The sequence below is a fragment of the Bos indicus genome, chromosome 18 (genome assembly GCF_029378745.1).
Source record: "Bos indicus isolate NIAB-ARS_2022 breed Sahiwal x Tharparkar chromosome 18, NIAB-ARS_B.indTharparkar_mat_pri_1.0, whole genome shotgun sequence".
Taxonomy (NCBI): Eukaryota; Metazoa; Chordata; class Mammalia; order Artiodactyla; family Bovidae; genus Bos; species Bos indicus.
The window spans coordinates 60,583,908-60,601,074 of record NC_091777.1 but is presented as its reverse complement, the minus strand read 5'-3'; the positions used below and the strand labels follow the sequence as shown (position 1 = coordinate 60,601,074).

General features: G+C 40.4%; 1 protein-coding gene across 1 annotated transcript in view; it reads right to left on the bottom strand.

The window, feature by feature from the left end:
• LOC109572018 (zinc finger protein 665-like) overlaps positions 1-17,155 on the bottom strand; it is a 21,951-nt gene extending 4,796 nt beyond the window's left edge. Inside the window, exons 1-3 of the mRNA XM_019978549.2 lie at positions 15,740-17,155; positions 10,371-10,458; positions 5,971-6,097 (exon numbers count right to left, since the gene is read on the bottom strand). Coding sequence (XP_019834108.2) covers positions 5,971-6,097; positions 10,371-10,385 — 142 coding nt within the window. The 5' untranslated portion in view covers positions 10,386-10,458; positions 15,740-17,155. The remainder of the gene's footprint in view (positions 1-5,970; positions 6,098-10,370; positions 10,459-15,739) is intronic.
• Positions 17,156-17,167: the final 12 nt, after the last annotated feature.

The following is a 17,167-nucleotide window of genomic DNA, read 5'->3' as shown; positions in this document are numbered from 1 at the left end:
TTCCATAAGTAATCCTATTCATTATAATTCATAAGTAAATATTTCATGTTAAATACATGATATTACACCAAACTAGTACTGACATAAAAAGGAGTTATGAAAATTCCCAGTCATGATATTAAAACCTTTGCAAACACAAAATGAATGATTCTTTAGTAAAGTGATCTGAGGTAATTCCACTTAATTTTAGGGCACCCAACAACCTACGTAAAAACACTCATTGTAAAAACTTCTGTTGACTATCAAAAGTGTATATTTCAACCATGACACCAAAGCACATACCAGTTAGCAGTAAACATACTTACTGGTGCCTCATAACTGAGGAGAAAAGAATATTATTATACTATACATATATTATACATACTTGTTAAATATAAATGAATGCTAAAAAATCTGACAAAATATATTACAACAATAAATAATCCAAAATGAACTTATTTAATGAGTAATCACAATGAGTGGCAGTTTCGAATTCGGAAACAAATATAACAGAGAAAAAATAGCAAATGTGATAAAAGTTTTTTAAAAAACAAAATGTTCTTTGAAATATCTCCTGTAAAACTATATACCCATGAAGCAGCATAAGAATTCTAAAAGACCACCTTCTATAAATAAAATTTAAATATTAATAAATGAAATATTCTCCATTTACATTAACAGCTATTACACAAAGCAACTCCCTACTTGTGCAGTGCCCTAAAATATCCAGGTCATTGCCTCCAAAATACATATTGCAAATTTATTTATTTAACTACGGTCATAGATAATATGGTTGAGAACAAATTGCAAGAAAAAGGAATACAATATATAATAAACAAAATGGATATAATAAACATATCTGAATATTATCTTTTTATACAAAAGCCACTTTTGATTTGTTAGTATAAAAATGCACTATTTCTGGAGTAGGAAACCGCAACCCACTCCAGTACTCTTGCCTGGAAAATTTCATGAGCAGAGGAGACTGGTGGGCTACAGTCCAAGGAGTCACAAAAGAGTTGGACATGACTTAATGACTGAGCCTGCACACACACAATGTATAATATATAATTTTTACTGTTGTAAAAATTTACTGCTGTAAAAATTTTAAAGCAAAAAAAGATCTTTCTCAAAAGAAAAAAAAAGCACTCTTTCTGAGAATTCCCTGGCAGTTCAGTGGTTAAAACTCAGCACTTTCACTGCCCTGGGTCCAGGTTCCATTCCTGGTTGGGAAACTAAGATCCCACAGGCAGCATGGTGTGCCAAAAAAAAAAAGGACATTTCATGTCATCTAACATTACCAATTTCTTTTGAAAGTCTTGAGGAAAATAATCACAATTTTTCAAGTAAGGAAAGTGGAATCACAGATTTATGTACATGACCCCAATTGACACAGAACATAAAGTAAGAACCACAGTATGAATTTTGATCTACAGTCTGAGACAACATATACTTAAACATGACTGCCCACCCAAGCAGTCTAGATTACAAAATACTACGACAAATATCAGGAGTTAAGAAAGAAAACATCAAGGAAAACACAAGAAGTGAGCTGTGTAACTACTAAGGGGATTCAGCCACCCCTTTTGAAACTGGTTTCTGAGTTATCACAGCTGCACACAGTGATTTAGGTTGTGTCAGGAGAAAGCTGTTCAATACACAGAGGGGTTATTTTTACAGTGTAAGTAAAGTGGAAGGTGGAGGGATGGTGAAAGAGTGCTGTGGAAATTAATAAGTTTAGGATAATAACTTAAATATACTAGAAAATAAGAATCTTTCATCCATATCATGGTTTCATGTAAAGAAAGATCAGAACTGAGAAACGGCTTGGGTGGAGCATAGAGTACCTATATCTACAAAGCTTTTGACTGTGAATTCCACTGTACAAGGGCAACTAAAATACTGACCTTAAGACAAAAGAAGAATTGGTTTAGCAATAGAATAGTTCTGTACCATTTTTTTTTTTTTGGTATCATTTTTAACTAGGGGAATTATACTATGAGTATGGGAAAAAACCAAATGAGATTTAGACACTGTATAAAGAAATTAACTCTCAATCTATTACACTATTTGCTATGCAATGTATCCAACTGAGTATTTTAGTGACTGTATTTCCACATATATGCTCAATATAAACATACACAGTATTCCAGGAGACTGTGCAATAATGTACTCAGCAAAAAGCAGAAGAAAAAACCAGGAGAAGACCATTATAAGGAGTCTAATCTGTATACACAAATGCAGAGCAAAGTAATAGGATCAACAGTATTGTAAAGGAGGGAGATCATGATTTCAGAATGAATGTCTCCTAGTTGGGTAAGCAGAGTTTATATGAGGAAACAAACTGAAAGTGCTTGACAAAGCCTGAAGATATAATCAGAATATAATATATTCCAGGATATAATCAAAACAGGTAAGTAAGTTAAAAATGAAAAAAGTAACTAAAATATTAATTACGTAATATCCTTTTGCATACAAAATTTTTATGCTAGCTCTCCTTATTATTAAACATAACAGTGTTTTTTTAGCTGGCCCCTCTAAAAACTGGAAATCATATTAAATTCTTAACACAAACTCTCAAATTAAAAACCATGAGGAGTTATGTCAGCAGGCCAGTAAACCACAGGCACTCATTACCCATGAGGAACCAAGTTAAAACAAAGCAGGGAAAAAAAAGCAGAAAACAATTTGGGAAAACTCACCCAACCGGTAAAGAAGCAGCAGCACTCAAACAGATGCCTGTCCAGAAAACACTAAACCGAAAAATGTAGGAAAGTTCATGACAATTTCCTGGCCCTTGACTCCCCTCATCCTCCTTACACTACGTTGAGAATGAACTGGCACAAGCCTCCCCATTCCCAGAGGTTCCCTCAGGTAAAAATGCTAAAAATATGACAGAAACATTCAGTAAACCAGAAACAGAAAAAAAATGACCTCAACACAATAAAGGACATGTATTAAGAGCCCATAGCTAACATCATACTCAATGTGTAATGACTTAAAACTTTTCCCCTAACATCAGGAACTAGACAAGGATACTTGCACTATCTCTAAAAAAAGAAATTACTAGAATTTCTAGCAAGAACACAAAGGTAGCAAAAACACATTAAACAATCCCAACAGAAAAAAGAAGCAAAACATCTCTGTTGACAAATGAAATATAAGAAACCCTGGAGAATTCCCTGGTGGTCCAGATATGGTTAGGACTCCAGGCTACCACTGCCAGGATTGATCCCTGGTGGGGAATCTAGAATCCCACATGGTGCGTGTTGTGGCAAAAATAAAATAAATAAAAATTTTAGCTCTGAAGATTCTGGAAAAAAAAAAAACCTGATAAAAATAATGAACTCAGAAAAATGACAATATACAAAAATCAATACTATTTCCCTTCATTAACAATAAAAAAATCAAGAATTAAATTCAGAAAATTATATTTACGATACCATCAAAAAAATGAAGTGTTCAGCAAAACCATACAGAAGAAGGGAAAGATATATGCACTATGAACTGAAAACACAGCTGAAAAATATCTGAAAAGTCAAATTAATACAGATATCCCAAGTTCAATGGATTAGAAGTAAATATGATCAGGGTGTAAATACTACCCTTAAGTGATCAACAGAGTCAACCCAATCCTCAATAAAATCCCAACAGTGTGTCTTAAAGAAAAAGATACATCCTAAGAGTCAAATGCAATCTCAAAAGACACTCAATAGCAAAACCAAGATTGAAAAGAAGAAAGTTGGAAGTTTCACAATTATTTCAAAATTCTTAGAAACCTAAACTTATCCAAGCAGTGTGGTATGAGCATAAAGAGAGAGAGACCAGTAGTATATAACACAGAGACATGAGAAATAAACTCTAGTGTATGTGGTCCAATGACGTTCCACAGGGGGTGAGGACCACTCAATGGGGACCAGACAGTCTATTAAACAAAAAACAAATTACAGTTCAGATCGAAAGTATCACTCTACTTTATAAGTTCTGATTTAGATGTTTCAAAATTAGCTGTTGATATACAAAGAACAATGGCACGCAGGTGAACAAAAGACGGCATTAACAACAGTTTACACAATAGCCTCAAAATATAAGGAAGTGAACTTGGACAATGTTATCTTGAGAAAAAATTCCTATACCATTTACTGAGAATGAAAGGGGATGATCACAGCACATGTGAACATCACTGTCACAATGCTACTGAGACAGGCTTTTGTGACATTGCTCAAAACCAGAAAAACACCCAGAAAGATTTATCAGTCAGGTTCTGGTGATATTTCCTATTTTGTATCATAGAATATGCAGACTACTTTACTACAGGGTGGTGAATTTCTATATAGCAGGAAAATATTACAATGCATGAAGGATAGTATTCTCCATCAAATTTATCTGTTACCCAGTAACAAAGAGTCCACCGGAAAGTATTGATTAACTGAGGGTGAATTATCACAGTAGAATCTGGATATAATTTCAAAGCATAGGACTATGTATTTCACAAACAAATTTTAGAAGCAAAATCACACACAAAGTTACAAGAGTATGATATGAGGAAGAGAATACAGTCCCAGACTAGATAGAACACTACAGGAGTGAAAAATACATGAGACATGTATGTCATACATCACAGGATCTTCAGACAGAACAATGTGCTCCTGCCACCGACACCAAACTAAGAGCCGGAAAGACACACAAATGCTCCTCATTAGGACTGGGGATCAAAGACAGCATGACTGTGTCTACTGTCTTTAGTTTCCCTGCAAAATAATTACAGGAAACAGAATGCATCACCCTGTTACACACAAGCCTGAAGAGTGTGGCCAAGGCAGAAGAGAAGGAATAGAAGAGGGATCCAAACAAGCAGACAGGACCAGAGACAGCTGCATGCAGATTCTGGGGTGCCAAATGCAATCAGAGAGCAGCCAGTGCTTTCCCCCTTCTGATGAAGTGTTCTAAAAACATCAAATGGAGATGGAATGAGCAAGGGTTCAGGGACTGTTGTCTGCAGGTATTGGCTCTTATCTCTATGGACTGGGAACTGGACTGCCAATGGAGTGAAGTTGAGAAGAAGAGATGAGGGACTAAGATGTCCCTTTAAAAGTCCACCTCATGCTCCTCTAAGGCAAGCAACAGGAGTTCACAGGAGTCAGATGGCAGAGCGCTGCAGATCATGATAGAAGCTCTGCCTTTGTCCCTGGCAGGAATGTGGCACCACTAGAGGTGAAAGAATACATTTTACATGTGGAAAGACAAAGAGGGATAGGTTACAGAGAAGAAAAATTTCCTCTGAGAGCTCACATAGTAAGTAAATGTTTGTACTTCCTATAGAATTCTCTGACAAGGGGAAAGTCTGTAAACACTACTAATAGTGAGGCTCCCCTGGACTCTTCTGAGATCTGAATTGTGTTCACCCTTTGATACACTGCCAAAGGCATTCACCTCACTCTCCATTGACCAGGGCTCTTTGTCTTGTTACAAAGTGGGTAAAATATTCAGGTAAGAAATATAAATACCTCCACATAAGAGGAAAGACACATGATTTGCTGTGGCTTTGCCAGAATCCTAGTCCCTTGTTCAACTGAGGATTGATGGGAAAACAGAGAGGAATAGAAAAATATTTTCAAAATTCACCTGCTGTTTACCTCCTTCTGAATATAGAGGTAATAGTATAATGTGAAGAAACATAGCTCTTTTCCTAAAACTCCTGAATCAAAAGCACATGGGTAGGAAACAGGAAAATGAGTATGTTAAAAGTTTTCCATTGAGCTTTACAACTACAAAAACTCTGGAACAACTCCTAATGTATCATGAAGTGGGCAGATCGTCAGAGGAAAAGGTAGATTTAAACTCCCGAGGCTGGGTCCTAAAGCTCTTCATGTCTGAATCAACAGGGATTTCAGATCAGTCAAGTAAAACCGGGGCTCCCAAGAGGCACGCAGTGGGAAATGCAGAGATACCCCAGGGTAGATCCCAACTTCAAAGGGAAGTGATCCTCACCCAAGGAGACTATGTTGCTGAGGGTCTCCACCATCACGTCCCTGTACAAGGCCCTCTGAGCAGGGTCCAGGCATTCCCACTCCTCCTGAGTGAACTCTATGGCCACATCCTTGAAGGTCAACTGTGCCTGAAATGAAAACACATTTCACCAAGGGGCCATGAGGAGAGTTCTTATTTTCACACAAAAGGAGAAGAGAAGGGAAAGGATCAAGTTGAAGTATGTTTTCCGACAGATCCAAGTAAAGCTATTTGGAGGAAATTATGGGTCTCTTAATTTTAATTCCTTTTGCTTTTATACAAAGATTATGATAACCTGTAATCAACATGGATTTTTCATTTTTGTGGACAATACATGAAATACATGTAAGTAAGATTCAACAATGTGATGTTCCTCCAGAAGTGTTAGACTATGTTTTACACACTGACTGCTATTCAATATCTAGATGAGCTACACTATGGGTGGTGGCATCAGAAATGACAAAGTCAACAGTGCCATAAAAAAAGGTCAAAATCTTAAATTATTATCATAAGAACAACAGCAATGACTAAAAGTGTTCAAATCCTTTAAAGATGCTATGCAATATTCTAAATGCTTTACGGCTATGGAATTTTTTAATCAACATCATAGCTCAGTAGAGAAAGACACATGCTGTTCTACAGAGACAAGTATCAGAGACATTTGGAGAAACTCAACTTAGTTTAAGAAGCTAAGAAATGATATACCAAGAACCTCAATTAAAGAGAATGCAGTCTTAAACTGAAGATAAAGAAGCAAAAACTGAAGTAACAGAAGAGCATTAAGGCTAAAAAAAAAAGAATAGCATTAGAAGCACACTGACAGAGGGTTCCCTGAGACTACTTGAAATAAGTTCAAAGTGAACAACACAGAAGGCAATAAACGATCATTACAGATATGGGCACACAAACACATACACATAACATGTTAGTAATCTTACTACTATTTGAACCATGAACAAGAGAGTGTAGAAAAAATGCAAGGTCATGGAATATATTTATACTTTTAACTATAATACAGTACACAGTTATAAAATCATGATTTTTTTATGAAAACCGTGGACTTCTAGATTCATGAACTCATGGACACACATGTAAATGTAGAAATAACTGAAATGAGAGAAGGTGTCTCTGGACATATTTGTGCATGATTTTTTTCACCATTGTTTTCATTCATTTAAATTTCAGCATTTTTGGAAGAATGAAATAGCATCAATTGTACCAAATAGTAGTAACATGAAAAAAAAAATAGGATCTCTTGACTGCAATCTCTATGAAATATCTATATATAAAGACAATGAAAACCATAACATTGACAAAGATAGGTATTAACAAATGCAAAGCAGAGTTTATTTCTGTAAAAAAAAACTCATAAAAAAAAAACTCATAAAAACACTGAGTCAAATTAGAAAAGCTGTTACTATTATACATTAAGAGATGAAGAAAAAACGATCACAAAGCAAAGTTAAAAACTACTTGAATTACATATCACAACTATAAAGAAAATGGAAAAAAATACATTGTAATTAAGAAAGACTATTTCACCAAATCTCATGATCAAAAGGAAACTCTGAATGCATTCCCTCTGAAGTTACAGTGGACTGTGCAGGGGATGACAGAGGATGAGATGGTTGGATGGTATCACCAACTGGATGGACATGAGTTTGAGCAAGCTCTGGGAGTTGATGATGGACAGGGAAGCCTGGCGTGCTGCAGTCCACGGGGGTCAAAAAGAGTCCGACATGACTGAGCTACAGAACTGAACTGAACTGAAAGCATGAGAGACAGAAGAGGAAAAAACTGCCTAAGGAAGTAAAAGATTTGCTCACTGAAAATTACTAAACTTTACTAAGAGAAATCTGAGGACATAAGTAAATAAAAAGACACTCTGTACTCATGAATTGGAAGATTAAATATTCTTAAAATGACTTTATTACTGAAAGTGTTAGATTCTAATGGAATCCCTGTCAAAATTTCAAAGGCAATTTTTGCCGTTAAAAAAAAAAAATTACAATTCAAAGGGAACCTCAAGGGACCCCCAAACAGCCAAAATAATCTTGAAACAGAAGATGGAGGCTGTCATTTTCAAAATTTAAAACATATTACAAAGTAATCAAGATGATGTTGTAATGGTATAAGCCCAGATACATAACCCACTGGAACAGATTCAGTTCAGTTCAGTTCAGTCACTCAGTAGTGTCCACTCTTTGTGACCCCATGAATCATAGCACGTCAGGCCTCCCTGTCCATTACCAACTCCCAGAGCCACCCAAACTCATGTCCATCGAGTCGGTGATGCCATCCAGCCATCTCATCCTCTGTCGTCCCCTTCTCCTCCTGCCCCCAATCCCTCCCAGCATCAGGGTCTTTTCCAATGAGTCAACTCTTCGCATGAGGTGACCAAAGTATTGGAGTTTCAGCTTTAGCATCAGTCCTTCCAATGAACACCCAGGACTGATCTCCTTTAGGATGGACCGGTTGGATTTCCTTGCAGTCCAAGGGACTCTCAGTAGTTTTCTCCAACACCACAGTTCAAAAGCATCAATTCTTTGGCACTCAGCTTTCTTCACAGTCCAACTCACATCCATACATGACCACTGGAAAAACCATAGCCTTGACTAGACGGACCTTTGTTGGCCAAGTAATGTCTCTGCTTTTTAATATGCTGTCTAGGTTAGTCATAACTTTCCTTCCAAGGAACAAGCGTCTTTTAATTTCATGGCTGCAATCACAATCTGCAGTGATTCTGGAGCCCCCAAAAATAAAGTCCGACACTATTTCCACTGTTTCCCCATCTATTTCCCACGAAGTGATGGGACCAGATGCCATGATCTTAGTTTTCTGAATGTTGAGCTTTAAGCCAACTTTTTCACTCTCCACTTTCATTTTCATCAAGAGGCTTTTTAGTTCCTCTTCACTTTCTGTCATAAGGGTGGTGTCATCTACATATCTGAGGTTATTGATATTTCTCCTGCCAATCTTGATTCCAGCTTATGCTTCTTCCAACCCAGTGTTTCTCATGATGTACTCTGCATATAAGTTAAATAAGCAGGGTGACATTATACAGCCTTGACGTACTCCTTTTCCTATTTGGAACCAGTCTGTTGTTCCATGTCCAGTGGAACAGATTAGAGTATCAGAAATAATTCAGTGAATATGATATAAAATGTACAGACAAGGGTGCAAAGACTGCACAAAGGGCAAAGGACAGTCTTGATAATAAATGATACAGAGCAACTATATGCAATCCAGCAAAAGAATGAAGATGGAACCTTACTTGCAACAAAGGTAAAATCTTCTATATCACAGGATATAATCCACCAAGTGCAGAGACAACCTCTGAGGAATGGAGGTGACAAAAGTGATTGAAAGCATGTCCAGTTGTCAGAGATTTTGATTGATTTCATAGGTCAAATTCAAAAATGGAATAAAGCATTCCCTGGCAGTCCAGTGGTTAGGACTTGTGCTTTCACTGTCATGGATTTAGGTTCAAACCCTGGTTGGGGAACTAAGATAGTACAAGCCAACATGCGGCACAGTCAAAAAAACAAAAAAAAAAGGAATCAATCTCCTTATATCACTGATGTCTGTTCCTGAACTTTCCCTTCCATTTGCAACTACTAAGATTTGAAGTCAATAGAGAACAACGTATGGTTCCCAAGGGGGAAGAATGGGGAAGGGATAGTCAGGGAGTTTGGGATGGACATGCACACACTGCTATATTTAAAATAAGTAACAAGGTCCTCGTATAGCACATGGAACTCTGCCCAATATTATATGAGAGTCTGAATGGGAGGGGAGTTTGGGGGAGAATGGATACATGTGTATGTACGGTTGAGTCCCTTTTCCTTCCACCTAAAACTATCACAACCCTGTCAATCAGCTCTACTCCAATATAAAATAGCTAAAAAAAAAAAAAAAAAAAGACTTGAAGTCAGTGACTCATTCATTTAGCTTCAAATGCCTTAGAAAAAGATTACCCCCTCATTGGTCAGTTTTCCAGATTTTATCAGATACTATGTATATTAATGTTCAATTTCTTTATCCTGGTTGACAGAGAGCAGATAGCACATCCGGATGGGCCCTAAGCAATCCCTGCTGCCCAAGAGCACTGAGACCCTGTCTCCAACCCATGGGTGAGAAGTCCTGCCCAGGATGATGCCCAGGGGAGGCATCATCACAAGGTCCTTCCTCACAAGGACCAGGTCACCGGGTCATGGGGAGACGGCATCTAAGTGGAGATGACAGGCCCTGAGGGAAGGCCCCGGGTGAGTGTGCGTGTATAGGAGTCAGACAGGATACTCCAGAGTCTGACATGATTAGTGAGTCCAGAGAAGGGCAATTCAGAAGAACAGACTGAGAATCCACTGAGGATATGACTTTACCTGAGAAAGAGCCATGCCTGACTCCAGTTCTTTCCTCTTCCTCCTCTTCTATGCTCTTCCTTGGGCAAAGTAAGTTTTTGAAGTCAACCTTGAAAGTTGCAAAACTGCTGTTAGAATCCATATCTTCTCTCTCTGTGCCCCAACCACACACATACACAAAGAAGATCTCATCAGGTGGAAAAGTGTCTTTGGCTGCCCATTGTCACAGGAGAGACCAGAGACCAACAAGGGACTTTCCCACACTTGCCCTCGGACCACACTCCCCTCCTGGTGAGGGCTCATGTACACAGCAGCAGGGGGCACCTCCACTGACCCCATGATCCCCTTCAGGTCACACAGCAGGCCCTGGTCCAGCCCCATTCAGAGCAGAGCCCCTCCCCTGAGCCGAGATCTCAGCCCTCAAGACTGGGAGGATCCAGAGTCCTGATGCTCAATGCTAGATGTACTGGGGCCCCTTAAACACTATTGAGGTTGGACCCCACACTGACAATATAAAAAGGAATATCTGGTCAGGGGGTAAAAAACACGCATACCCTGAAGTTTTCATCGATCTAAGGCATGCTTGAGTTGACCAGCACCCAGAGGAGGCAAGTCCGGCCCACCCCTAACATTCTATTTTCCAGCGTGACTGAGGCTAACAGATGAAGAACAAGTATGTACATATAAGGCATCCAGTGTGACTATTTGATGAAGTAATTTACACTTCTGTCAACTTACAACTAGCATTTTCCTTCTGTGTGGCAAGAATATTGAAGTGTTACTCTCTCAGCAAATACCAAGTATACAGAAACACAGTATGATTAACCATAGTCAACATTAGATGCATTGCTGCAAATATTGACCTAGAGATTTAATTTCCTCTGGATAGCTAGACAGGTGAATCTCTAAGTCATTTTCTGTAATAGCCATACCATTTACATTTCCACTAAGAGTACACAAGAGTTCCCTATTCTGTGTGTGTGTGTGTGTATGTGTGTGCACACACATGTTTTGGGACAGGGTGGGAGAGGACAGGAGAGAAACTAGCACTGGCTTGGCAGCAAGAAAGTAGCAGCTGCACCTTCCCAAGGATGTCCTCCTGTACTACTGTTCACTTGGTGTTGCCAGTCCTCTTGATTTCTGGAACAATCTCTCCCTACACTGAAGAACTTAATGGCCGCTCTCAAGTTCTGTCCACAGAAGCATACCTAGCAAAACCTCTCTAATAAAAACTTTCTGCCATTTGAAACTTAGTACTCATCATTTCCTTCCCTTTTCGACTCAGATGAACTTACAAACTCTCATGGGGTCCATCAGAGTCTCTATAAAACCCATAATGATCCACTCATCCTGCTATAAAAAACCACACACACACACACAAAATCCCAAACTCTAATAAATCATGCCAGAGAGAAAAGTACATATGAAGACATCCAAAGATACACTGGATGCAAAACACCATGTTTTCATTCACTGTAACCTCAGCCCAAAGATTGTCATCTTTGAAAACTACATATAAAAGATGTTTTCAGCAATGCACAAGCCCTAGCGAGACCCAAACATCCCAAATAAACACCCCAAATCCCCCTGTTGTAGTTTTCACAGTGCAACTGAAAATTTATTTGTGACACAAAATACTGAAGAGTACTAAAGGTAAACAACAAAATGACCTCTGAAACTTTTCTTATATTACTCTAAAAACTGTAGAAAGATTCCTTTCTCTCTCTCTCTTTTCCCCTGGAGCAGGAAGGATTTACTACTTGCAAGAAGTAATGGAGAGCAGTGTCCCTACACAATGATTCTTGACACCTCCCCAAAGATCCAACACAAGTCACCTGTAGAGTGGATGCTGAAGGGCACCCTTCAGCTCCATCTCCTGAGCACAAGGTACCCATCCTCCTGCACCCAAGGATCCCTGTGTGCTCAGCTCAGGCTGTACTTCTAACATTGGAGGAAAGTAATTTTCTGTGCCTGAAATCACTGCCTTCATGAAGCCAAAACATGGAAGCAACCCAAATCTCCATTAACAGAGGAATGGATAAAGAAAATGTAGTACTTATATATAATGAAATACTACTCAGCCATTAAGCAGAATGAAAAAAAAAATGCCATTTGCAGCAACACGGATGGATCCAGAAATCGCCATACGAAGTGAAGTTAAGAGAAGGAGAAATATCTTATGACATCCCTTAGATGTGGAATCTAAAAAGAAATTATACAAATGAACTTACAAAACAGAGAGACTCACAGACTTAGAGAACGACTGTGGCAGGGGGTGGGAGGGAAGGGATAATAGGGAGTTTGGGATGGACATGTACACAGTGCTATATTTTAAATGGATAACCAACAAGGACCTACTGTATAGCACCTGGAACTCAATGTTATGTGGTAGCCTGGATGGGAGGGGAGTTTGGGAGAGAATGGATACATAAATATGTATGCCTGAGTCCCCTCACAGGTCACCTGAAACTATCACAGCATTGTCAATCAGCTATACCCCTATACAAAACTAAAAGTTAAAAAAAGAAATCCACAAATTTACATTTAATGCTGAGAAATATTTCTACTATGGTCACTTCTACTCAGAGTCTGTGTTCCTGTCTCTAAGCCAGCATTTTTGTTGTTCATTCTGGGAAGACAGGGACCCATATACAATTCTACAAAAAGTAGATACTCTCTCCAAAAAGAACTGCCATGCAGAGACATACCCAGTTTGGCCAATCATTTCAGGGTCAGCGTTGCTCTGAGTTTCTGGTCTAGTCTCTCATCTGCATGTTATAAGTGGGTTCCCTGAGGCCCAGAAGGGAGACATTTTTTGAAAAAGTCTTAGTGGAGTGAATAGAATAGCGGTGTTTCCCAAATGAGATCCCGCAAGGTCAGTGGGCAGAGTTTGTCCTTATCACCTGTTCCATTTAAAACACCATCTATCAGGTACCTGATCAAAGGAAACTTCTCTTTCAAGATCTGATCACACAGACACCAAACAGGTAATTCTTCTTTTCCAGAAAAATCAAAGTAAAATAATTTAAACAGTCGCAGAAGCACAGCTGCTGGTGCAGAAAACACTGTAAGGGTTTAACTTAGAAATAAGCTCTGAGCAAACTTCATCATGAACAGAGGAATACAAGAGGCAAAAAAAAATATAAGGGATTCAAATCCCTTATATAAACTGGCATCAGATCAGATCAGATCAGTCGCTCAGTCGTATCCGACTCTTTGCGACCCCATGAATCGTAGCATAGTATTTGCATATAACCTACACACACCTTCCTATATGCTGTAAATAATGTCGAGGTTACTTATAATACCAAATAAAATGTGAATGCTATGGAAAAAAAAAATTACACTAACTTGTTAAACCAGGTTTTGATCATTAATATAAAAGACATTTCTACCAAGTACTCGTCAAAAGAATCTAAACATATTTACTAGTTATGAAAGAACTTTGCCAATATATTAAGATAAAGCAGGGAAAGCACTTTGGTGTCAAGAATATACGAATCAATAAAAGGAAATAATCTTGCTGTCAATGCTTTTAAAAAATTGAGGACGTATCATATTTAGAAAAGAACCACATGAGTAGAATACATAATACCCCCAACTTATTTCACAAGTTAACAGTTATTTGCAGGGCATTAGACATTTAATGCAGTAGTATATATGTAAAGTTAACAACCAAAGAAATGTAAAGGAAACAGAGGAAAGTAAATCCATTATAGAAAAACAGCACTTTCAATGTTTCTTTAAAGAGGTACTATGTGGTGACAGAACCAGTCCTTTCTTGTCCCACTAGTGCCCCTCCATCCCATGCCAGGAAATGGAAGGGGGTGACCCACACCTGTCTAGAGTCAAGTCACTGCTCCTTGGCTCAATAGGGACTGCAAAGGGACGTTATCTTGTCATACAAAATGTACAAACTTTCCAGCTTTGCAATATGAATCTTCGTCTGTATAATTTAAGCAAACAAAATTTAAATTTATTAGATTCTAAAGCCAGAAAACAGTGCATCATAACTTTGTCCAAATTCAATTCACTCACCTCTCCCACCTGAACCCCGTTTCCCCTCTACCTGCACTATATATATATACATATATATATTTTTTTTACCTGCACTATTATGCGTTTCCATTTAATTGTCTATCTCCATTTCCTCCCCGCCCCCACCCCGTTTCTATCTTCTTTTTAATCTTTTCTATTCTGCTAGCGCCCCTGCCGGTCTATTTCTCTCTGCTCTCCTGCCACATTTTGCAACTTGTTTCTTCTCTTGTTGCCCTTTCCCCTCCGTATCCTTACATTTCTGCCTCTTTCTTCCCCCAGCTCAATTCCCTCTGCCGTCTGGTTACAAACCTTCTCTGCCTCTTACAGTCCCTTCCTCCCTACTCTCAGGCACCCCATGTGGCTAGGCTTCCTTTCTGCTCTGCTAGTCACATGCTGTCATCTGTTCCTCTCCCAGGACCACGATGTTCTGAAGTCCACGGCTCCACCTTTTATGCTCTCGCAGAATCTCTGTGAAGTGCCTTACCGCTGCTGCTCCCCTTACTATCCGTGATCGAGACCCCCCCCCCTCTCCCCATGTTGCTGCCCAATCCCTGGAGATCCGGCTTTTAAAATTTCTCAATTTTATTCACCTGCCATTTTCAAGGCTAAATCTATTTCATCTTACGGTCTCTTTACAAGCCCCTCAGCCATCCTCTGTCTCCATCCGTTTTCCCTTATTCTTTCCACCTCATCAGTTTTCCTCTCAGGTTTCTTTTCTTTGAGGCTGCCGATCCCATTGCCCACTTATTTATGCCAAAGAAGACGCAGTAGGAGGGCCGCCTACGGGAAGAGACCGTTTTCCAACCGAGGGAAGAATTGGCGACTGAAGAACGTTGGCCGGGATCATCTGTCCCTACGCGGGGTGAGGGGACTGGCTGACAGGGAGGGAAGGCCCGCGGGGCGGAAGGAGCGGCCTAAGGAGACGCGAGGCCAAGGGGGCCGGGGTCTCAGGAGCGGGGCGGGCTCTCCCGAATCCCGGGACCGGGGAGAGGACGCGGCCTCCAGGGGCCGAGAAGGCGAGGCTGAGGGGCGCGAATCCACCTCGCGAACGAGGGCTTTACATGAGGCGAGCGGCAGAGGTAGGAAAGGGTTTTAAGCAGGAAAATGTGCGAAAGGCGGTGTCTACTGAGACCAAAGGCGGAAAAGCCAAAGGCAGGCACCGGCCTCTGAGATTTCAACCCAGAGGAAAATACACCCAGTCCGTAACAGCTACGTCTGGATTGACTGGGGGCGGAGAGGCGGGTGCTGAGATTTTAGGCCCGTGCCAACCCCCACGTTGTGAGGATGGAGTTGGAAGGAGGACCCCCGCCGCCACCGCAGCAGCACAGTTACACTACCGACGAGCAACTTACTCTCAGCGGGATGACGGTCTCTCCTCGGAGTCCGCTTCCGGTTTCGTAAAGGACGGCGCAAGAGGGGCCAGAGAGGGGTTTCCGGGGGCGGGGCCTTGGCGGAGCGCTAGGTGCCTGGAGAGACCCCGGAGCCCGCCGGGAGTGCTGGGAGGCAGGGCAGGCGCAGAGCAGGGGGCGGGGAGTGGGAGGCTGATCCTATTAATTTGAAATTGCTTTTTTTTTAATGTATTGTCCCACTTTGGGGGGTGGGGGTGGGCCGATGCTGGGTCCTCCTTGCTGCCTGGGCGCTTCTCTAACTGCAGTGAGCAGAGGACTACTCTAGTGTGTGGGCTTCTCATTTCGGTGGCGTCTCTTGCCAAGAGCACAGGCTCTGGGGCACACAGGCTTCAGTAGTTGCAGCTCCCTGGCTCCAGAGCACGGGCAGTAGTTGTGGCCCACGGACTTCGTTGTCCCAAGGCACGTGGGATCTTCCCGACCAGGGATGAACCCACGTCTCCCGCAGTGGGCGGCGGATTCTTTACAGTTTCAAGGTGAAAGCTGGGCCAGTTATAGTGAAACATCTTAGTGAAACTAAGATGTATCCTAACAAGTTGAAAACGGTTACAGTAAAAAGTTGTTTTTTCCAGCAGTTTGCTTACATGTCCAATTAACTGAATGTATATGAGATAAAAGGTTCCAGGTAAACTTTTTAAATATCTTTCCCCAACTCGTTGACAACAGGAAACGTTACATGTTTGATAAATTATATGTAGTTTATAAATATCTAGATCATTCCCAAATAAGATAAACGAGTAAAATACTACTAAAAATAGTATTTTGCCTTACAACTCTATAACCATTTGTTTTTGTCTTTGAAATCTTCGGGACTCGGGACAGTAAACTACACAGAACAACACAGCATTTTCCCACACTTTCCATCAGATCTTACTCCCTTCCTGGTGAGGCCCTCACATACACAGCAGCAGTGGGCACCTCAGAAGACACGACAGTCCCCTTCAGGTCACAGACCAGGCCCTGGTCCATCCCTACCCAGAGTAGAACGCCCCTGCTCAGCCCAGATCTCAGCCCTCAGGAATAGGAGGACTCAGAGTCCTGAAGCTCAATGAAGGATTCAGATTGGAATCACCTGGGGAACCTTAAATATAATTAACGTTGGTTCTCACCCCATTTATTTGAAAGGGACTCTGGTCAGGGCACAAACATGTATTTACAAAGTGCTTCTTTGATCTAATGTGAAGACTGGGTTGAGCATCAAGAATGAATGAACGGATAGTGAAAATGTGGTGTGTGTGTATATATATAGAATGGACTATCACTCAGGCATAAAATCTTTCTTTTTTTGGCTGGACTGTGCAGCCTGGGGCATCTTAGTTCCTTGACCAGGGATTGAACCCAGGCCCTGGCAGTGCAAGCACTGAGTATCAGCCA